The sequence below is a fragment of the Oncorhynchus keta genome, chromosome 11 (assembly GCF_023373465.1).
Source record: "Oncorhynchus keta strain PuntledgeMale-10-30-2019 chromosome 11, Oket_V2, whole genome shotgun sequence".
In the NCBI taxonomy this organism is placed as follows: Eukaryota; Metazoa; Chordata; class Actinopteri; order Salmoniformes; family Salmonidae; genus Oncorhynchus; species Oncorhynchus keta.
In genome coordinates, this window is record NC_068431.1 from 20,656,049 (window position 1) to 20,679,814 (window position 23,766).

At 41.3% G+C, this 23,766-nt stretch overlaps 1 protein-coding gene across 1 annotated transcript; it reads left to right on the forward strand.

The window, feature by feature from the left end:
- The first annotated feature begins 296 nt into the window (after window positions 1-296).
- castor2 (cytosolic arginine sensor for mTORC1 subunit 2) lies at window positions 297-16,741 on the forward strand. Its single transcript, XM_035779832.2, has 9 exons — window positions 297-719; window positions 8,544-8,614; window positions 9,832-10,025; window positions 12,034-12,166; window positions 13,675-13,798; window positions 14,131-14,241; window positions 15,135-15,217; window positions 15,470-15,564; window positions 15,694-16,741. Exons 1-9 carry the CDS (start codon window positions 604-606, stop codon window positions 15,757-15,759), a joined length of 993 nt encoding a protein of 330 aa, XP_035635725.1. The 5' UTR covers window positions 297-603; the 3' UTR covers window positions 15,760-16,741.
- The last annotated feature ends 7,025 nt before the right edge of the window (window positions 16,742-23,766 follow it).

Sequence of the window (23,766 nt, forward strand, 5' to 3'; positions counted from 1 at the left end):
GACAGTGGACAGGCCATTAATGTCCTAGCGATGACAGTTTTTGGACATTATGGGCACAGATGTAGTAGGCCTATCTTGCAAGGTTGATTTGTAAGATGTCTGGGGTTTGTCCTCAGACAATTTAATGCATTCCAAATCATGCATATACAAAACAGTGAAACAAAATGCTTAATTTGTCATATTTTGCATTGTCCTTGTATTTGCTCCATGATGGCCCTGCCATGACGCCATAGGAAATGTGAAACTACATGTCCCAACATGCCCGTGTGGCAAAGCAGGTCCTCCCCTTCTTTTGAGTGGCAAGTTGTTTGTTTCACTGTTACCAGCTGCTGGACTATTCCAATCCCTGTCGGAGAGAATACACGGGGACCGACAGTCATTCTCTTCCTCCCCGTTTACCTCATTGTGATTATTTTATTACACCCTGCTTCTATTTTTACCTCTCTTTCATTATTTTCCGAAGTGGATAACTTGTCCTTCTCCCTCCCTTGCTTTCTGCTACGTTTCACGGTTTTTATAAGCTATATAGGTGTATTTATTTGTTTTTTTATTAGAAACGATATACATTTATGTCTTAGATGTTCCTCAAATGAGAAGACTCAAATGATGGAGTTGCATATTTTAGAACACAGCTTGAAAGTAGCGAGTATAGCAAAAGAGGGCATTCAGATTTGCACTCACGGATTAATCAAACTCGCCTTCTTGCCCTCTAAAACAAGGTAAGTAGCTTTATTTATAATATTTTTTTATTAAATCCGATACAATAAAGAAAATGAATCATTCTAAATATCTTATTGGGCATTAACGTTATTGCAAACTAATTGCGCGACTAGATACAATGTTGCCGATCGTTGTGGCAAAACTGTCCCATTGTAATTGTCTTCAGCAGTTATGTTTTAGCTTTCAATGAAAATGCATGCTCTGTTTTTGCATGAGTCAATGAGTGCTGACAGTATTCTTTAAATTCAGTATGTTGTTTTGCATTGTCATTTTTTTCAGCTTTTGTGCTTTTGTAGTCCGGTCAACGTGAAGGGGTGTGTAGGCTACGTGCTTATGCTGCGTTTTCGTCCTGTCGGAAACTCGGAAATCTACTTGCTTACTTGTATAAAGACGATACTGGATATATATAATGAGGCTTGTGACTCCGCTCTAACAATTGGATTCGTTTTCCACAGACCGGAACGTCGGCTGTCAAGCTCCCGCCTATTCCTCTCTTTGGTTTGGTGGATACATCTTATTTAAAAAAAAAAATATATATATATATATCTCTCTCGAAGAGGGGTGTTGACATCAACCACCTGTATTCAATGGAGAGTGAGAAGCTATGCTAGCCCCATGAATATGCATAGACCATCTTGAATTTCAACAAGGACTACTCCAATATAGTTTTTTCTCAGTTGTCAAGTGCATCTCACTTATTTTATTTTACCAGGTACATTGGCTGAGAACACATTCTCATTTACAGTAACGACCTGGGGAATAGTTACAGGGGGGATGAATGAGCCAATTGGAAGCAGTACACCCATAAGAACCTAGGCATTACAGCATTTCTATTAGATCAAATAAGCCTTGCGTATCAAAATGGCAATTCATGTTAATCGTGACTAAATTCAACACTTTCTCCACCCCATACAAAAACTCAGTTGCTTAATAATTAATGATCTGCTTAATGTGTACAGATTATGGGGGTGGAGTTAACCCTCCTGCTTCACCTCTTCTGCCTTGTTCATGAGCTAGTCAGAACTAACAAACTCAAATTTCTGGTTGTAGTTATACTGCTGCGTTCAACAGTTAACATGTCGTACATTTCCTAGTTCCGACAAGCACTTGAACGCGGCATTCCTCTCTGATACCAGAGTTTCCCACTTGGGAAGAAGAATCGACCAATAAAAATATCTACGCAAATTACTTCTGTTCATTTTTACTCGGAGGTCCCGAGTTTCCCACACAACGTTAACGCGGCATTGCAGCTCTGCGGTGTTGTTTTTTCGTTGTGTGTAGGTGTAAAATTAAACTGGGTGAGGTGGTTGCTTTAAGTCAAACTTGAACTGGCGGCGTGAGGACATTTATGTTGTTCGTGATGATGCCGAATATATCATTTGAAATGTTGCAATCATCTTTTGGTTAGCTAGCCATTCTATCTGTTGCTGGAGATGTGAACGCTGGCCCAGTGGTTGTGTTTCTGACTACAGCCTTTCTCGGTTTTAAATACATTGAATAGGTTATAATTAGGAGACAACAATAAAACTGTATATTTTTTCCTCCTGTTAATTTCACCTGGCATGATGAGGATAGGGCAGGTTATCTTCTGTAAACCTATTGCAAAAGTATAACTTACATGATGGAATGCCACTGTAAATGTGCTGTGAGCATATTATCAATAGGATACTCTAACCTAAACTTTGTTAGTGCTATTTTCCTCAAGTGATTATTTCCTCAAGAACTATTATTATCACTAAAATGTTGGCCTCATCTGTGAGAAATGGGCCTACAGGCCAATAATATAACAGTTTTGCATTCCAACAAAGATCTTTGGATCCTCGCTTTTACAACTGCACCAGGATACATTTCAAGGCATTTATATTTTAGTGACATGTTAATGACACATGGGGTTGAAAAGGCCATTCGCTAACCTTTGTTTACCAAGCTCTCCTTAAGGCAAATTCTCCTCCACCTTTCAGTGACCTTTTTACATGTGCTGTGGTGACCCTTGAAAAATACTTGAAAAGGAGGCAGAGGTCCACAGAAATGCAGTATAAATTTTGCCTCGCACAGCTTGGGGGCGTAAAACATGCATTTAGGTTCACATTTTGCAGTGGTATGGTAGATACAGCTTTGTCTCGATCTCAAATGAATAGAAAAGATGAGTACCGTGTCATTTCCTGGTTTTAGTCAGTGCTTATCTTTTCCATTCATTTGGTGTGGAAGCATATAGCTGGATCTACACAATCGATGTAGTGGGACGTGGTTTCAACTTGACTACTTTAGAGGTATTATAACGTCTGACAAACTATGATTTGAAGGTGTAATGACCCTTAAGGCAGTGTTTAAAAATGAAGATAAAGATACTGATATCCCATACTCTCTCCATGAAGTAAAACAGCAATTATAGTATAGAAAATAGAAGACAGACAACATTTTTAAAGATCTTATTTCCTGATGCACAGACAGAAGTGAATTAAAATGGATGCATCTGTCATTAAACATAGCCTGTGGTTTCCCCTTATACCTTGGAAGTGTTTCATTGCTTCCATTGTTGGCAGACAGAGCTGGATGCACCAAGATGGTCTGTTTTCAGAACATTGTTTGGCCTAAAGTGGGATGAGGAAATCTTTGATCGGCTTCATCTGAGATTTGGGCCTTGTTGCAGCTGTCATTTCATAGCATTTCCATCATTTGGGAGTCACTAATAGATTTGCCTGTTGAGATTTTATATTTGCTGTCCCTCCCGTCACATACAGTACTGATTGTGTCCAATTTCGAGTTAAGTAATGGAAGGTTGTTAATTGCTCATGGGTTTTCTAACAGCCTGAATCAAACTCATTTAGAAGCTCCCTGTGAAGTGCCTTGCATTCATGTAGAATTTAAGTCATGCTGACTAAATGTGGATCCAAACAAACACAAGGCTCTGGCTTGGAAGCTGCTTGCCACCTAGAATGTTGTTGATGACCTTCTCCCTAAATGTGCTGTCTCACTGTTGACAATCCTGTCTTATTTATTTATATTATATAAAGGGAGCCTGATTAAACAAATAACACAAAATTACATACTTATTTCATTTGTTTAATAAACAAAGTTGCAACACCCAGTGCTCCTGTGTGAAAGAGTAATTGCTCCCTTACACTCAATAACTGGTTGTGCCACCTTTAGCTGCAATGACTCCAACCAAACACTTGTTGTAGTTGTTGATCAGTCTCTCACATCGCTGTGGAGTAATTTTGTCCCACTCTTCCATGCAGAACTGCTAGGCATAATGGGACCCATGTCATCCAAATAGTTGATACTTTTGACTCCTCTGTCCATAGAACATTCATCTAAGAGTTTTGATGATCATTCAGGTGCTGTTTGGCAAACTTGAGTCAACGTTTTGGATGACATGGGTCCCGTTATGCCTGGCAAAAACCAAACACTGCATTTCACAGAAACCTCATACCAACGGTCAAGCGTGGTGTTAGTGTGATGGTTTGGGGATGCTTTACAGCTTCAGGACCTGGATGACTTGCCTTACTAGAAAGAACCATGAATGCTACTCTGTATCAGACAATTCTACAAGAGAATGTCAGGCCTTCGTCTGTGAGCTGAAGCGCAGCCTCAAGACAATGATCCAAAACACACAACATGAAAATGTCTAAAAAGCCACACATTTTTAGTTTTGGAATGGCCTAGTTAAAGTCCAGACCTAATCCCAATTGAGATGTTGTGGCAGGACTTGAAACATGCAGTTCATGCTTTAAAACTCCACAAATGTTGCTGAGTTAAAGCAGTTTGGCATGCAAGAGTGGGCCAAAATTCCTCGACAGTGATGTGAGAGACTGATCAACAACTACAGGAAGCATTTTGTAGCAGTCATTGCAGCTCAAAGTGGCACAACCAGTTATTGTGTGTATCATGCTGTCGAGACCGGGCATGCTCGTGCGCCTTCTCGCACATGTTGATTTTGTACATCCACACCAGATGCAATCTAGATACGCAGGTTGAAATATCAAAACGAACTCTGAACCAACAATGTTAATTTGGGGACAGGTCAAAACACAAGAAACATTCATGAACATTTAGCTAGCTTGCTGTTGCTAACTAATTTGCCCAGGGATATAAACATTGGGTTGTTATTTTACCTGAAATGCACAAGATCCTTTTCTCTGGATCTTTGTGGAATTTTGACCCATTTTGAGTCACACAAAATCGTGTGTTCTCTACTCCAACAAGGGGAAACTAATCGTTTCTAGTAATCTCTCCTCCTTCAGTAATAGTGGACTTTATATGTCAGTTGGCAACCAACTTTAAGGTGCATTACCACCACTTACTGGAGTCTGGACATCAGTTAATTTTTCAATCACCCACGTGGGTATATGCTCCCAAATACCAATGAGGAGAGGCGGGACTTGCAGAGCATCACGCATCAAAAATGGAGCCAAGTTCTATTTTAGCACCTGGCTATGCAGATTTGTGAGCAGATTAGATTAAATGATTGAATAACATGTATGTGTACATTTATTTTGCAATGCTCGCGTACACAACGCAAGCGATGTGGTCAGCATGTAAGGGGGCAATTACTTTTTCACACAGGGGAATTGGGTGTTACATAGCTTTGTTAATTAAATAAATAAAAAAGTATACATTTTTTTTGCTATTTGTAAACACCGGTTCCCTTTATCAAATATTAGTTTTCGGTTAAAGATCTGAAAAACATTCAGTATACGCACAATTGGCCTAGCGTCGTCCGGGTTAGGGAGGGCTTGGTTGGTAGGGATACCCTTGTCTCATCGCGCACCAGCGACTCCTGTGTCAGGCCGGGAGCAGTGCGCACTGCTGTTTCCTCTGACACATTGGTGCGGCTGGCTTCCGGGTTGGATGAGTGTTAAGAAGCAGTGCGGCTTGGTTGGGTTGTGTATTGGAGGACGCATGACTTTCAACCTTCGTCTCTCCCGAGCCCGTATGGGAGTTGTAGCGATGAGACAAGATAGTAGCTACTGAAAACAATTCGATACCACGAAATTGGGGACAAAAAGGGGTAAAAATTAAATAAAAAAAAAACTACAAAAAACTAAAAAAATAGAATCAGAAAGGGGGAAAACTTTTTCACCACACCAAAAGAGATTTAGATGATATTTAGCAAAAATAATTTGATATGAAAATCCAGTAACTGAATCTCAGAAGGTATGTTGGTCTATGGCAAAACATATCCTGATGAGAGACATGATAAAGTTTGTAGTACTTTACCGTAACATGTTCATTCCAGCCTTGGGTAAGTTACGGAATTGAGACTTCGATTTTTCACTTTAAAATATGCTAAACAAAAACCATTGATTTGAAAGTTGAATAAACCAACAACTCTATGCATAATGAATACATTGAACAATTTACAGTAAAAACATCATAAAAATAACTGACTGGATAGGCCAAAGTTTGGTAACAGAATTGCAGTAAAATCTCCCTCGGTTTTATTTTGTTACCGAGCTTTGTATCTGCACAGTTCTTCCAGTATGTCTTTTGGTAAAATGTTCAGTATAAATTGTTAAAATTATTCCTTGTGCATATAGTTGTATGATTCATTAAACTTCTAAATCAATGGCTTTTGTTACGCATACATTTTTAAGTGGGAAATCTGAGTCTCATTGCAATTCCATTATTGTGGAATTTCCATAAGGTAGGTTGTTTCTGAGGGAGCTTGCACTGTGAGAGCATTTGCTTGAAAAGAGCAATGAGGTAGACAAACTTCAAAATGGCACTCTCTAAAGTCTACCGTTAGCTCAGCATCCTTTCATCATCTCAAAACCTTCAATTGAAAACACAAATCCCATAGTGGTAAAGCGCCAAGTCAATACTGAAGGTGAATCTAATCTGAAGTCTCATTTAATGGCAGTGAGGCACCCATTCTCCATGCATATGTATTAGTAATGCTCTCCACCATGCCAACCCAAGGACACAACAACAGGAGAGGTTTGGGAGTGGGACAAGTAGACCAGTGGAGTATTTAGGAGATGACGCACGCCACCATCATCAAATAAATGACTCATGCCATCAGACTCGCTGCTTTCCACAATCAACAAGTATCATGGTACCCCTTGATTGAGAGGTTTGGGTGGATCGGACAAACATTGCTCTTCTCTCCCGGAATCGTGAGCTGGTTCAGGTTTTATGATTGTCACAATAGTCTGCAGCAGGTGCTTGCAGTCTCAACTCAAGATCCATCTATTTTATTTGGGCATGTTTGCATAGGGGCATTTATATCAAAGAAACCATAAACTCAAAAAACTGAAGGCCCCTTATACTTCAATGTGATGCAAAATGCATAGCACATAAAATTAAAAAGGTATTATTCATCCTAATCAGACAGGTTTTTACCCGGATGATACATTGGAGACAATATAAGACAAGTACTGGAAACAATAGAACATTATGACAAATCTGGGAAACAGGGCCTGGGTATGTTGGCTTTGATGTTAACACCCACAGACTTACCTGACTGAACCAAATCTGAACCTATCATAAACATATGTTTCACAAGTTTGGCTAGCACAGTACACTACAATACAGTGAGTAGAGTACTGTACTTGACCGTACTGAACTATGCCTTACTGAACTCTACTGTACTGTAATACCCCACTCTGCTATGCTGTGTTGTACTGTACTTTGCTCTGCTGCACTGTGATGTCCAAACTTGTGAAACATGAGGAGAATGACATTCATATCCATAATTGAGTTTTTCTGTGAGGTACAGATCAGGGACCCATGTTGTAATTCCGTTACCGTAATTCTGTTATCGGGTGTAAATCCACCACTTACTGTAATTCAACAACCAAAATAGATTTTTTTTCAAACTCAAGGTATCAAAGCTGACACCCCATTCTTTCTGCAGATATCTTTGAATCTTAATTTAGAGCAGATATTTAAAAGTTTTGGGAAAACGTGGTCACATAAAAACCTGAGGGAGATTTTACCATAATTCCATTACCAAAGTTTGCATCTGCACAGTCATTCAGCTAAATTGTTAAAAATAGTCCTTGTGCATAGAGTTGAACAACTTTGAAATCAATGGTTTTTGTTTGGCATACATTTAAAGAGAACAAACTGAGTCGAACTGTAATTGAGTTACCGTGGAATTGCCGCTAGATGGATGCATGGAGTGAAAATATTCAAAAACATCTCTGGTTTTGCAATTCCTGTGACAACGAGGTTTGCACAACTGTATGGAGCTCCTATGACCCATTACTGATGGATGAAATGAAAGAGATAGCTGGGCTTACTTCGATCTGAACAAAACCATGGTGTATTTCTATGTTGTCTCGATGACCTGATGGGCTTCAAATATAGTCCATCATTATGTCATTATGGTGATAAAGAAGATATTCAGACTTGTGATCAAACAGATTGGCTGCGCTGAGTGTATGGATGTGTTGCTTGCGTTCCATGAAAGGAACTTCATGGGCTATGTGGGGTCAAACAGATTTTTGGAGGCTGATGACATTAGAGGCTTTACGGAAGTTTTGTTTCTAATTGTTAACCTCAAATGTGTTTCCTGTTGTAACTGAATGGTTCATATACACAAGCATATTATGTAGCATAAAAAAATGACTCATGAAACCACACAATACTTAAGGCTAACAATATGCTTTTGCTCATTCGCATTGTCCAATGAGGTACTTTCTGGGTATTTAGGGGATCCCTTCTTGCTTATTGCCTGCAAGCAGCTTTCAATAACTCCTTTCCGTTTAAATAACTGAACTGAGATAATTAATATGTTCTGTTGAAACTAACTGGTTATTTACAAGTAGCATAATGAACCATGTTATTCAATATGAAACCTCCTTTATCGTTTCCAGATGCAAGTTTTTCAGTTTGACGGAAACTCCGGAGGATTATACCATTATCGTCGATGAGGAAGGCTTCAAAGGTGGGTTTTGTGTTCGATACCTCTGGATCTTTACCAGGATGGTAAATCGGGAAAACATGTGTAGCCCTATGATTTTCGGGCAGTGCTATCCAGAATCCTTGGGACATCCCTACCCTAACCGTTACCCATTGTACATTTTAACATCCCAGTGATCCCAGACAGTAAGGGCCTATGCTTTCTTTAATTCCTCATATCTTGACTCGATGCCAATGTTCGACTACATATTGCTACATGAGTACTGCCCGCTGTGCCATTATGGGTTTTTACATTTTTAATTGACCCTTAATTTAACTTGGCAAGTCAGTTAACAATAAATTCTTATATACAATGACTGCCTGGGAACAGTGTTCAAGGGCAGAACGACAGATTTTTACCTTCTCATCTCGGGGATTCGATCTAGCATTCTTTCGGTTACTGGCCCAACGCTCTAACTGCTAGGTTACCTGCCGCCCCGGTTAACAGAGGCCAAGCTGTCACTGGCTTGGTTTTGTGGTTGAGTGATGAATCCATGTCATTATAGACTGGTTTCCAGGGTGACCCTCGTTGGTCACCATGGATACTAGAAGCTCTGTGTAGTGAAACAGGTGCAGGTATTCTACTGTAGGTAGATTGGCTGGAAGTTTATATTGTGCTCATCTGTTCTATGTATGTACTTTCCTTTGCTGCGTTGAGGCTTCAAGTACTTGTTGTTTGGTTTTGTTTTCGTGCCAGTGCCAATGCATGAAAATGGCCGCACACACATTTAGCTCTATATTGAGACTGTTAAAACAAGTCTGAGATTGTTGGCATGGCTTTCAATATTAATCTATGCACAGTGGTAAATGTTTTACCCTGAGTGATTTATAAGCTAATTTACTAACCACAATGAAGACCCTCCTGAAGGCGACTTGTTTAACGAAGTTATTATTTTTTATGATTAAATAAGCATGGTCAGTCTAGTGATATTTCATTGTTCTTAGCAGTGGAGTCAGACCTTTTTCCAAGTCAGACCCCTCTCATATTAATGGCACCCATGCTTGACAATGCCTCATCCAGCTCATCAGCGGAGGAGAATGTCAAACAATCATCCGTAAAATAAGAGACATTGAGAGTCCGGTGATGCCGTTAGCGTCTCATTTATCGCTAAGGGGACTGCTGACAGACAGACACATCCATCTGGGACCACACTAATGCCACACTAACTAGGCCCCACTAATAATTTTCTTGTTCCCTTTCAGAACTGCCCGAGTCGGAGCACCTTAGTGTCGCCGAGGCCACGTGGTTGGCTCTCAACGTGGTGTCGGGGGGCGGGAGCGCCACCAACTCTCAACCAATCGGAGTCACCAAAATAGCCAAGTCTGTCATTGCCCCCCTGGCAGACCACAACATTTCTGTGTTTATGCTGTCTACCTATCAGACTGACTTTATCTTGGTGAGTGCTGTTCCACTACAGACCTCTCTTAAGCGTAATTTATAACCTATCTAGTATGCAACTCAGGAACTACTAATATCTAGTCAAAATGGTGATCCATTGTAGATGTAGGCAGCCCCTCAATTACAAACTTGACTCAAGTACCCAGGATTGCCGTTTGCGTTCTTGCATTGCGTACATACTGTATAAATTAGGCTTTTGAAGTGTTGTTGCATGCCTTCCTCAACTTCCCAAGGAACACATGCAAGATATCAGCCAGCCAATTGGCCATTGTTATGAGCACCTTGTAGCGGCGCCCTTCTCCCTTCACATGTTATTGATACTCACATTTAGTTTGAGGACCTATTTGTCAGCTTAGCTGCTTATTCCTGTAAGTATTACTGAACATGGTCATTAGCCTTACCTATTATGTTACCAGTGGTATGAAGGCAGCCTACTCTTAAATATACCTGTAGATAATTGAAAATAGCTTACGGAACAGGACATTTTAATCAAGTATGCCCTCATTTGTACTCACTTGTGGCCTGTGAGTATTTTTCCATTTAGCTCAACATGAAAAGACAACAGCAGTGTATCTACAGTACCACCCTGGGCAGCACTTTTGCTTTGAGAAGGATCTTTTCATTTGGTCGAAGTTGGTTAATCACACCAGTCCTTTCTCATGACAGGCCTTTTTGGCTATAGGGAGTATTTGTATTACCCTGCTACTAAAAGGGGGTGGGACACACACACACACACACGCACACGCACACGCACACACACACACACACACAAAAGGTCTGCTGAATAACCGGTGCCTGTGTATGGAAATAATTGTTAACAAAAATGGAGATGTTGATAATCTGGCAGTAGTTATGTAAAGAGGATCAGTCTCAGCTCAGTCTCTTGCTGGAATTCCCGGTAACATTCATGGCCACTGTTCTCCCTCCACGCCAGCTGCTCCCAACCACGGCCTAATCACTGTCTGTAAAGGAATGGAGGAAACAACTTGCGTCTCTCATCTGTCTCTCTCTTTCTCTCTGCCTAATTTCTGTCCATTTGTCTGTCTCAATCATGTCCCTCTCTCGCTTTACCTCAATCTCTCTGTCTGTTTGTCTTGTCACTCTTTCTCTCCGTTTCTATCCTGCATTTCATTCAGATTACTTTTTTATTCTGGCGTTGTATTATGATTATTTGCATTACATAAACAGTGGTCATTTAGAGGTAGGGAGCCTTAAGTAACCTGACTTTGTCTGACTCAACCAGCCTAGAGGAGTTAGAGGCCAGCTTCTCACAGGAGGCTTCACATTTTGTTTACATCCTCAATGCAACTCAAATAAGGGTTTAGTCAGGGGGAGAGGAGATGGATGAGTTTCTGTCAGGATCCGGCAGAACAGTCCCCGTGGGGATGGAATCAGTCCATCATGTCCAAATGTACAGTTCTTCAGGGAAGGAGGCACAGAGTTCAGTCGGGGAGAACACAATTTTGGGGAATGGACACACAGTAGCTTTGCATTAGGCCCATATAATGGAGACCTCTTTGGGGCATTCCATTTCACGTTGAAATTGTATTTTAAAGCAGAAGACAGTCTCCAGCTTTTTAGCATTGCATTCCTTTGGGAGGTTGGTTTCCCAAGCCTTTTGCTAGTCAGATATACCTGCTTGGAATGCTTGATTAACATTTTCTGTACCCACAGGCCTCTCTCTTTAGTTACCCTTGAAGTGTTCCGATAAGCAAAATGCAGAAGCTCCGAGTTCTTTTGAAATTTCACTGAATAGTTTTCTATTGTGACTGTGCAGTTTATTTCCCCTGATAAGTGCAGTTTCAAATTGTGTTTGAAGTGCAAATATGAGTTACTTTCTGACGTATTAGAATCAGCCAGTTGGAAAGACCGTCCTCACCTGCTGTTCAAATGCTATTTCATGTTTCTATAAAACTTTTTTGGTTTTCCCTGTTGTAACAAGTTTGTGTTTTGCTTTGGTTGAGGGTGAGTTGTTGATGGCGTAGTGGTTGTGTTGTGTTCATCAGGTTCGAGAGCGGGACCTGCCCATGGTCATGCACACCCTGTCTTCTGAGTTCACCCTGCTGAGGGTGATCAATGGAGAGACCGTGGCCGCCAACAGCCTGGGAGTCACCAATGGCTTTGTCAAGCCTAAACTCGGTAGGCCATGAGTGTCAAACTCATTCCATGGAGGACCTAGTGTCTGCAGGTTTCTGGTTTTTCCATTCAATTAAGCCCTAGACAACCAGGTGAGGGGAGTTCCTTACTAATCAGTGACCTTAATTCATCAATCAAGTACAAGGAGGAGCAAAAACCTGCAGACACTCGGCCCTCCGTGGAATGAGTTTGACACTTGTGGTAGGCACACAATACTTTTATTCCCCTTTTTTGTGGACACAAACTTTACTGTGCTGGCTCGGTTATTTACTCTTCACATTTCCTTTCCTGTACAGTTTGAGCCCCTATGGGACATGTCTGAAAATGCTATTGGATTTAGATACAGTAACGCACACTCTGTTTCAGGTTATGCATTGGGATTTCTGTGATACAAATGGAAATGCATTTCATCCCCTGAATGAGAATATTGCAGAGACTCCCTGATATGAATGATAATATTGCAGAGACTCCCTGATATGAATGAGAATATTGCAGAGACTCCCTGATATGAATGAGAATATTGCAGAGACTCCCTGATATGAATGAGAATATTGCAGAGACTCCCTGATATGAATGAGAATATTGCAGAGACTCCCTGATATGAATGAGAATATTGCAGAGACTCCCTGATATGAATGAGAATATTGCAGAGACTCCCTGATATGAATGAGAATATTGCAGAGACTCCCTGATATGAATGAATATGAATGAGAATATTGCAGAGACTCCCTGATATGAATGAGAATATTGCAGAGACTCCCTGATATGAATGAGAATATTGCAGAGACTCCCTGATATGAATGAGAATATTGCAGAGACTCCCTGATATGAATGAGAATATTGCAGAGACTCCCTGATATGAATGAGAATATTGCAGAGACTCCCTGATATGAATGAGAATATTGCAGAGACTCCCTGATATGAATGAGAATATTGCAGAGACTCCCTGATATGAATGAGAATATTGCAGAGACTCCCTGATATGAATGATAATATTGCAGAGACTCCCTGATATGAATTGGCTGTTTTGTTGCAGCCTGTCAAACCTTGAATTGAATAATCCATCTTTGGTAAGAGTATGTCAATCCAGCACTCGCTGTCAAGGTTCTTCCCCAGAACAGAACCTGAGAACACAGTCTGATATGGAAGGCAGAACAGCAAGGGCCAGCCCCAGGCATAAGCGACATAAGTGGTCGCTTAGGGCCCTCGGCCACTAAGCCCATGGGCTCATTTTACATTTGTCATTTAGCAGACACTCTTATCCAGAGCGACTTACAGTAGTCAGTGCGTACATTTTCGTTCTGGTCCCCCATGGGAATCTCATGACCCTGGTGTTGCAAGCGCCATGCTCTACCATCTGAGCCACACGGGACCACATTTTGTTGTCGGGATTTGTAAATCTCTTTAGGTGACATATTTGATGGGTAGTATGAATCAAAATAAAATGTATTAGCATATGTGTTCACAACTGCCAGTATCATGTTAATAAAAACATGTTTTCGCTCTCTCAGTGCCCCGTCCCATCATCCACCCTCTTTCCAGCCCCAGTAACATGTTCTGTGTGACCAGCCTGGACCCGGACACACTGCCCTCGGTGGCCACCCTGCTCATGGACGTCATGTTCTACTCAGGCGGGTAAGAACCCACTCCTCAGCACTCCTGTTTTACATAAGGCTGTCACCAGAGGCCATCTGCTGTCTCTTTTTAAGAGACTATCATACACACACAATGCCACAAGAACACTTAGCTGTTCCGTTCAGACCATTTGTTTTAGGAAGTCTAGAACCTGGAAGAGGGTTAGACTTAAGCAAGGGCTGTCATAGGATGGTTATGCTGCTGTTATGATTAGACTTTAAAGGTATAGAAAGGTTTGACTAGCAGACCACTCGGTGACCAGGTTGGAATGGACAGGACCGAATGTAGTTGAAAGATTGGACACACTTGAATCTCAGTACTTTCTATTCCAGCATGAAGGAGCCCGGGGCGTCTAGCGAGGACTCTGGTCACATCCGCTTCTTCTCCTTCTCTCTGATTGAGGGCTACATCTCTCTGGTCATGGATGAGCAGACCACACCACGGTGGGTGCTCTACTGTGGTCCCGCCATTTAGAGAAAAAAAACACATGGTTATGGTGTCTATCACCATCAGAAAGGCACAACTGCTGTCAATTTGCTGTTTCGAGTCATTTGTGGACAACTTGTTTGCTGGGTTTGCTGCTGGGTTGTTAGGAAACAAACATAGAAGATCATAGAAAGTGTATTTGTAAAGAAGTTAATGTAGAGTTGACAGCTGTTACAGGTGTCACTTGTGTAGTAACCCGAACAGCTGCATTACTAATCACGTGGATTGAACTAAAGGATTACAGTACCACTACATTAGTAGCTATTTTATCATGGACTTGTCCTACATTGGTGAGGTAAGGTATCCCTTATATGGGTCAGTTTTGTCTCCAAGCTAAGAAGGGGGACAATATGTGAACCAAGATTTTAGTACTTCCGAAGTAATGTATTTTTCACCATAGCATGTAGGACAGGGATGATCAACTAGATAAATAATTTGTAGACTGCAAATTGACCGCAAGAAGCCCAAACAGATATAATATTTGAATTAAACCTCATTTCAAACCTTGCTTATATTTATCTACGATCTCATCTATCTCTCTATTATGCGTGGGAATACTTCAACAGATTTTTCCTAAATTAAAAACACTTGTAGCTAATTTCCTGGTGTTTTTAGTATTTTATGTCAAACAAAAATTCCATCCACCAGTTGGGGAAGCCTGATGTAGGGCAACCACTGGCCTACAATCTGAATTTGACCAAATCGCTGAATTTAACACAAAAGACAAAAAGATGTATTCACTGTTTTCTGAAATCTTTGAATACGTGTGATGTGAGAGGTACATGAAATAATATCTTTAAATGTTACTTGAATGAATGTGTGTATTCATTTTCTAATTTATTCAAACCAGGTTTCCAAACAATGTCCTCTTCACTAGTGCTTCAGGGGAGCTTTGGAAAATGGTTCGCATTGGAGGACAGCCTTTAGGATTTGGTAAGTAAGACAGTTGTGGTTCTCTCTGTTTGGTTTCCACAGATCTCCCACATGTTAGTCAGATATCTGCAGAGTGCACATCACCAAGAGACACTGTTTGATGCAAGTGTAATTTGGCTAAGATTAGTAAAAACAAACTGTGATGCCAATACGAATATTACTGAATACATTAAACACCCAGATATGTCCTGTGTCTAAAATAATTCTGATATTCGTGGATATCTGTTCTTTATTATCATTGCCTTGTATCAGACGAGTGCGGTATTGTGGCTCAAATATCGGAACCCCTGGCGACTGCTGACATTCCAGCTTATTACATCAGTACCTTCAAGTTTGACCATGCCCTGGTGAGTGATGGTTTACAACTCTACACCCTCTCTGTATCGCTCTCTCTGTTTGTATGGTAAATTGTAGGGGTCAGTTTTAACTGGAGCTTTTGGAATAAAGACTTAACCCTGCCCTCCTATCTCTTATAGGTCCCAGAAGAAAACATCCAGAGTGTGATTGGAGCTTTGAGGACCAATGAGAGCGCAGGACAGTGAATGGGAGATGGGAAGAGACAGTGGAATTAGGGAGCCCTGTGCCCTCACACCCACACGTTGTTTTATCATGTCGAACTCATTTTTTTTTTTAAGTGCCAAGAGCGTATCAGTGGACTGCTGTGGGGGGTGATTCTGGGAACAGGGTAATGTAAAGCTTGGGTGGTGTAGATGGGGTACAGGGGAAGGACGGTGTGTGTCTGTGTAGAGATGCATTTGTTCAGCGATCAGCAACGTGCCCCTCCTACGTGCCAACTACGCAATCCTACCCACCACATCACCCCCTTGACCATCCACTCTTACCCCAAACATCCACTTCTTTGGGGACCCAAAGCTAGGGTAACTGCAGTGGTTTTTTTTTATTTTCTCTCGCTCTCCTTTTTCTTTCTCCTCTCCCTCCCCTCACACCATTTCACCATGTCAACGCGGCCTACTAAGTTTGGGCCTATCTCTTCGACACCAGCCCGGAATGCTGCGACCCGGCCGTCACCTCCTTTTACTTTGGCACCCACGCGGCCAATGACAGCCTATACTGGTGCTTTAGTATACCACACTTTCCTTCCTAACTTTGCATTGTTTCTTCCCATAACAACCATACTGTATTAGTTACCAGTTCTCCCCATAACAACCATACTGTATTAGTTACCAGTCCTCCCCATAACAACCATACTGCATTAGTTACCAGTCCTCCTCATAACAACCATACTGTATTAGTTACCAGTTCTCCCCATAACAACCATACTGTATTAGTTACCAGTTCTCCCCATAACAACCATACTGTATTAGTTACCAGTCCTCCCCATAACAACCATACTGCATTAGTTACCAGTCCTCCCCATAACAACCATACTGTATTAGTCACCAGTTCTCTCCATAACAACCATACTGTATTAGTTACCAGTCCTCTCCATAACAACCATACTGTATTAGTTACCAGTTCTCCCCATAACAACCATACTGTATTAGTTACCAGTTCTCCCCATAACAACCATACTGTATTAGTCACCAGTTCTCCCCATAACAACCATACTGTATTAGTCACCAGTTCTCCCCATAACAACCATACTGTATTAGTTACCAGTTCTCCCCATAACAACCATACTGTATTAGTTACCAGTTCTCCCATAACAACCATACTGTATTAGTTACCAGTTCTCCCCATAACAACCATACTGTATTAGTTACCAGTTCTCCCCATAACAACCAGTTCTACCAGTCCTCCCCATAACAACCATACTGTATTAGTCACCAGTTCTCCCCATAACAACCATACTGTATTAGTCACCAGTTCTCCCCATAACAACCATACTGTATTAGTCACCAGTTCTCCCCATAACAACCATACTGTATTAGTCACCAGTTCTCCCCATAACAACCATACTGTATTAGTCACCAGTTCTCCCCATAACAACCATACTGTATTAGTCACCAGTTCTCCCCATAACAACCATACTGTATTAGTCACCAGTTCTCCCCATAACAACCATACTGTATTAGTCACCAGTTCTCCCCATAACAACCATACTGTATTAGTCACCAGTTCTCCCCATAACAACCATACTGTATTAGTTACCAGTCCTCCCCTTATGGAAAGAGAATGTTCTCTACAAACAATTATCAAGATTTCCATTATTCTTATTATTTATTTTTCTCAGTGCCAAGTCGTTTTAAAGACCAATGCCTTGTCTAACTCTGTGTGTTTGACCTTGAAGGTGACATTTCTGAGTTGTCGTTGGTAATGACACAACATAGTGTGGTTTTGTTTTTACAAGTTATTGAATAAGCTTTTAATGTCAAGTCCTGATGAAATTCTCACGATGGAAACTCTTCTTAAAGTAATCCATTTCGGGGCTAGAGTTCTCTTTGAAATGCCATTTAGCTGAAGGCTAGCGAATAGATTGCAGGGACTGGGGCAAGATGTCAATGGTCCTAAACTCTGGTGACCTGGAAAGCAGATCAGATTTGTCAGATGGGAAAATGAAAGATTCTGATGTTGAGTGTTTAAATTACATTTACTGACAAATCACAGAGCCACTGTTATGTAGGACATATCATATAAACAACATTCTAGTTGGCTATATACAAGCCAGTTTTCATGTAGTATCGGTCGTTTTGGGAGAAGTAGGTTATCGTTTTGCATCAAGTGCCACACCATGCCTGACACTAAACCAGCCCTTTACCACAAACTAGTAGAATAAGGAAAAGTGGTGGGGAAATGTTGGTTGGGTTGTGGATCATTGAACCAGCCCTGCAACCCTGGTCAGTTTAGGCCTTCAGCTCACCTCCCCCTCCCTCCTACCTCGCCCCCTGCCCCCCCTCACCCCAGTCTGCACTTTAATACAGGTCCATCCTGCTGTACTGATGTGAAAACGGGGAAGACTATTTTACCCTTGAAGGATTCTCTTGAGAAGGTGAGACTATATTGGTCTTAATGCGTTGGTGTTTTTTTTTTGTTTGTCTGCACCAAGAAAAAGCTTGCTTCGTCAGTTAGCTTTGATTAGCAGAAACCATGTAGCTATTAATCAGTGTTAAAAACATAAGGGTGATGTAAAAAAAATAAATAAATAATGCTTTTGTTTTCATGTTCTAGTGTTTGGTTTCTCAAGGCCTTCCTGTCATCTGTACTGCTTTTTTTGTCTTCATTTCTGACATTGGTCCCCCAGACCCATTGCATATTCAAATTTAATCAAAAATCAAATCAAATCCAATTTTATTTGTCACATACACATGGTTAGCAGATGTTAATGCGAGTGTAGCGAAATGCTTGTGCTTTTAGTTCCGACAATGCAGTAATAACCAACAAGTAATCTAACTAACAATTCTAAAACTACTGTCTTATACACAGTGTAAGGGGATAAAGAATTTGTACATAAGGATACATGAATGAGTGATGGTACAGAGCAGCATAGGCAAGATACAGTAGATGGTATCGAGTACAGTATATACATATGAGATGAGTATGTAAACAAAGTGGCATAGTTAAAGTGGCTAGTGATACATGTATTACATAAGGATGCAGTCGATGATATAGAGTACAGTATATACATATGCATATGAGATGAATAATGTAGGGTAAGTAACATTATATTAGGTAGCATTGTTTAAAGTGGCTAGTGATATATTTACATCATTCCCATCAATTCCCATTATTAAAGTGGCTGGAGTTGGGTCAGTGTCAATGACAGTAGAGCATGGCGTTGGCAGCAGCCACTCAATGTTAGTGGTGGCTGTTTAACAGTCTGATGGCCTTGAGATAGAAGCTGTTTCTCAGTCTCTCGGTCCCAGCTTTGATGCACCTGTACTGACCTCGCCTTCTGGATGATAGCGGAGTGAACAGGTAGTGGCTCGGGTGGTTGATGTCCTTGATGATCTTTATGGCCTTCCTGTAACATCGGGTGGTGTAGGTGTCCTGGAGGGCAGGTAGTTTGCCCCCGGTGATGCGTTGTGCAGACCTCACTACCCTCTGGAGAGCCTTACGGTTGAGGGCGGAGCAGTTTCCGTACTAGGCGGTGATACAGCCCGCCAGGATGCTCTCGATTGTGCATCTGTAGAAGTTTGTGAGTGCTTTTGGTGACAAGCCAAATTTCTTCAGCCTCCTGAGGTTGAAGAGGCGCTGCTGCGCCTTCTTCACGATGCTGTCTGTGTGAGTGGACCAATTCAGTTTGTCTGTGATGTGTATGCCGAGGAACTTAAAGCTGGCTACCCTCTCCACTACTGTTCCATCAATGTGGATTGGGGGTTGTTCCCTCTGCTTTTTCCTGAAGTCCACAATCATCTCCTTAGTTTTGTTGACGTTGAGTGTGAGGTTATTTTCCTGACACCACACTCCGAGGGCCCTCACCTCCTCCCTGTAGGCCGTCTCGTCGTTGTTGGTAATCAAGCCTAACACTGTTGTGTCGTCCGCAAACTTGATGATTGAGTTGGAGGCGTGCGTGGCCACGCAGTCGTGGGTGAACAGGGAGTACACGAGAGGGCTCAGAACGCACCCTTGTGGGGCCCCAGTGTTGAGGATCAGCGGGGAGGAGATGTTGTTGCCTACCCTCACCACCTGGGGGTGGCCGTCAGGAAGTCCAGTACCCAGTTGCACAGGGTGGGGTCGAGACCCAGGGTCTCGAGCTTGATGACGAGCTTGGAGGGTACTATGGTGTTGAATGCCGAGCTGTTGTCGATGAACAGCATTCTCACATAGGTATTCCTCTTGTCCAGATGGGTTAGACTTAGTATAATGGATTCTGAAAGGAACTTGCAGCTTTCAGCAATAATGTGATTTTTATATTCAAATCATTGGTTGATTTACATTGATTCAGTATGTGATGGGCTGGAATGTAAACTCCTATGCATGGGGTCTTGGGGGACTGCTGTTGGAGCCCTTGTATTGCTAGATGCTGTACCAAACTCTCTATTATTGGCTTTTTCGTCCAGCATTTTTAAAAAATTATTTGGCAGGGCTAGGTTTCCCACTTCAATGCACCCCGCTTATAAAGAATCAAAAGTGATAGATTGAAGTGGTCAAACTGTGGGACATAATCATTCCTATTACTTACCTTGCTTTTCAACAATCAATCATTTTTAAGAATGAAAAAGGCAGATGAGTCTTAAAATAACACTATGTGATGGAGAAAAATGCAACAGTGGATTTTTACTTTGTCGCCCTATAAACAGACAAGACGGGATTCAAACACACCACAATGTGCCGACATTGCACTGCACTTGAAATCGGCGACGGCTTTATCTATCCCTTCCATGCCGACGCATTTGTTAGCTTTAGCTTCTAAGATTTGTCTGCCATTTTAAAATGTTCTCGCTAATCATACTAATTTGCAAAAAAAGTTTTCTAAAGGTGGGAGAAAATATTCTGTAGTCATGATCAACCATACCCCTCACTACACTTGTCTTTTAAAGACAATGACCACGGCACATTGCGGTTTGTTTGAATCCTGGCCCAAACACTTACATTTGACCTCTTTGTTGAAGGCGTCTTGCAGTGCAATAACATTGTGGTCTGACATTGGTATTACAAATAAAAATTGTATTCTATACTTGAGAAGTGCAACTAAACATCCATATCACAGTCACACCTTCTATTGTTGGTCGTTTTAACCCAGGTGTCTGCAATAACCAAGGTCTCAATTGAATCCGTATTGCGTAAAATCCGCATAATAGCGCAATTTGAAATTTAAAGGCAATGTTCCTGCTTTCAAGTTAAATGTTGGCTAATTCAGAAATCACCTTTTTTAAAGTTCAACATCTGAGGTACGGATTGAATCTAGCTCCAAATCACTTAATTCAAGTATTGACACCTCCTAGATTGATCGCTGCCCTCACCATTGCTGCAAATAGGAACAGCTGATAATTAATTCTAAAGAAAAGTCACAGAAGAATGGTCTCTATTATTTAACATGTGCAAACAAACTAGAGAACACACAGGTCCTTCTGACTTGCAGTGGGAGGCTAACTATACAACGCCATTACCTTTTTACTGCTTAAACACATAGGTGGAGGAGGTGCATTGTTAGAGGGCGCGTTCAGCAGCAGTGTCCTATTTGGCGTGCTTATTGACCTTTTCTATTTGCCGTAGAGGTCAGGCAAGTAGTGCAGCCATTGATGGAGCAGGCAATCATGCGGATAAGGGCCTGGAAGGTGGCAGATAATAATGGTGACCCAAGGTTCTGTCTTCACAAACAGTGGTGATTTGAGTAACCAGAAATGGAGTAGTTTGTCTCTTTCCCTTTCAAGACAATTTTATACATATATAATATATACATGGGCTCTATGTTTTAGTTTGAAACTATTTAGTGCAATTCAGTTTGATTAGAGACTGTATAGAATAGGACTATTTAGTCATGTTGGTCTACCAGAATGTATCCTCTGTTTTTATCCCCCACACTTTGGTTCTGCAATGACAATCACCCACTAATTAACTTGTCATTTTTACAGATTAAGTGTTTGAGCTGAAATGTAATATTTGCTTCCAAATTAGCTATGCCATACAGTACCAGTCAAGTTGACACATCTACTCATTCCAGTTTTTATTCTGCTATTTTCTACATGTAGAATAATACCGAAGACAAACCTATGAAATAACACATGGAATCATTTGCCTTGACAGCTTTGCACACTCTTGGCATTCTCTCAACAAGCTTCATTAGGTAGTCACCTGGAATGCATTTCAATGAACAGGTGTGCCTTGATAAAAGTTAATGCGTTTGAGCCACAAATTAAGAAGGAAAGAAATTCCAATCAGTTCTATTGTGACGAGATAGGTGGTATACAGAAGTCCTAGTTGGTGAAATGGCAAGTCCATATTATGGCAAGAACAGCTCAAATAAGCAAAGAGAAACAACAGTCCATCATTACTTTAAGACATGAAGGTCAATCAATCTGGGAAAATGTGAAGAACTTTGAAAGTTTCAAGTGCAGTCGCAAAAACCAAACTATGATGAAACTGGCTCTCGTGAAGACTGCCACAGGAAAAGAGGACCGAGTTACCTTTGCTGTAGAGTTCATTAGAATAACTGCACCTCAGATTGCAGCCTAAATGAACGCTTCAGAGTTCAAGTAACAGACACACCTCAACATCAACTGTTCAGAAGAGATTGGGTGAATCAGGCATTCATGGTAAAATTGCTGAAATTAAACCACTATTAAAGGACACTAAGAAGAAGAGACTTGCTTGGCCCAAGAAACATGAGCAATGGACATTAGACCAGTGGAAATCTGTCCAAATGTGCGATTTTTGGTTCCAACCGCCGTGTCTTTGTGAGACGCAGAGTAGGTGAACAGATGATCGCTGCATGTGTGATTCCCACCCTGAAGCATGGAGGAGGTGTGATGGTGTGGGTGTGCTTTGCTGGTGACACTGATTTATTTAGAATTAAAGGCACACTTAACCAGCATGGTCACAACATTCTGCAGACATCCCATCTGGTTTGCACCTAGTGGGATTATCAGTTGTTTTTCAACAGGACAATGACCCAACACACCTATGGGCTGTGTAAGGGCTATTTGACCTGGCCTCCACAATCACCTGACCTCAACCCAATTGAAATGGTTTGGAATGAGTAGGACTGCAGAGGGAAGGAAAAGCAGCCAACAAGTGCTCAGCATATGTGGGAACTCCTTCAAGACTGTTGGAAAAGCATTCTAGGTGAAGCTGGTGGAGAGAATGCCAAGTATGTGCAAAGCTGTCAAAGGTGAAGGGGGGTTACTTTGAAGAATCTCAAATATAAAATATATTTTGATTTAACTTATTTGCTTACTACATGATTCAATGTGTGTTAATTCAGTTTCTTCACTATTCTACAATGTAAAAATAAACCCTTGAATGAGGCGTGTCCAAACTTTTGACTGGTACTGTATATATAGCGCAACATTGGATTTCACCCAAAATATTACCCATCTCATGTCTTTGAGTGATCTCTTTGGCCATGCAGTGCACCTCACAAAAGTGATTGCTGTCCTAGATATGATCTACATGACCCTCAACATGACACGTATACTGAAAGTTTAAAGCAAAACTATTGCTGATGGTGAACCTGAACAATCAAAATCTATTGTAAGCCCCGTTCAGCAGGTATAGCCAGATAAATTGCCTCCGGTAGCTTACCTTTGTTTCGGTAAAACAGCATTTTCACAACAGCACAGATAACAATAACCGAGCAAATGACTAAAACCTAATATCACACAAGCCATTTTAGCATTTGAATGCGCTGCGCAGATAGGGGGAAAAAGGAACAGGCCGCCTATCTCGACCAACGCACGAAGCTGGGCACAATGAGGCCTGTTGACATACTGCCAAATTCTCTAAAACGTCAAATGTGGCTTATGGTGGAGAAATTAACATTAAATTATCTGGCAACAGCTCTGGTGGACATTCCTGCAGACAGCATTCGAAATGCACACTCCCTTAACTTGAGACATCTGTGGCATTGTGTTGTGTGACAAAACTCAACATTTTAGTGGCCTTTTATTGTCCCCAGAACAGCGTGCACTTGTAATAATCATGCTGTT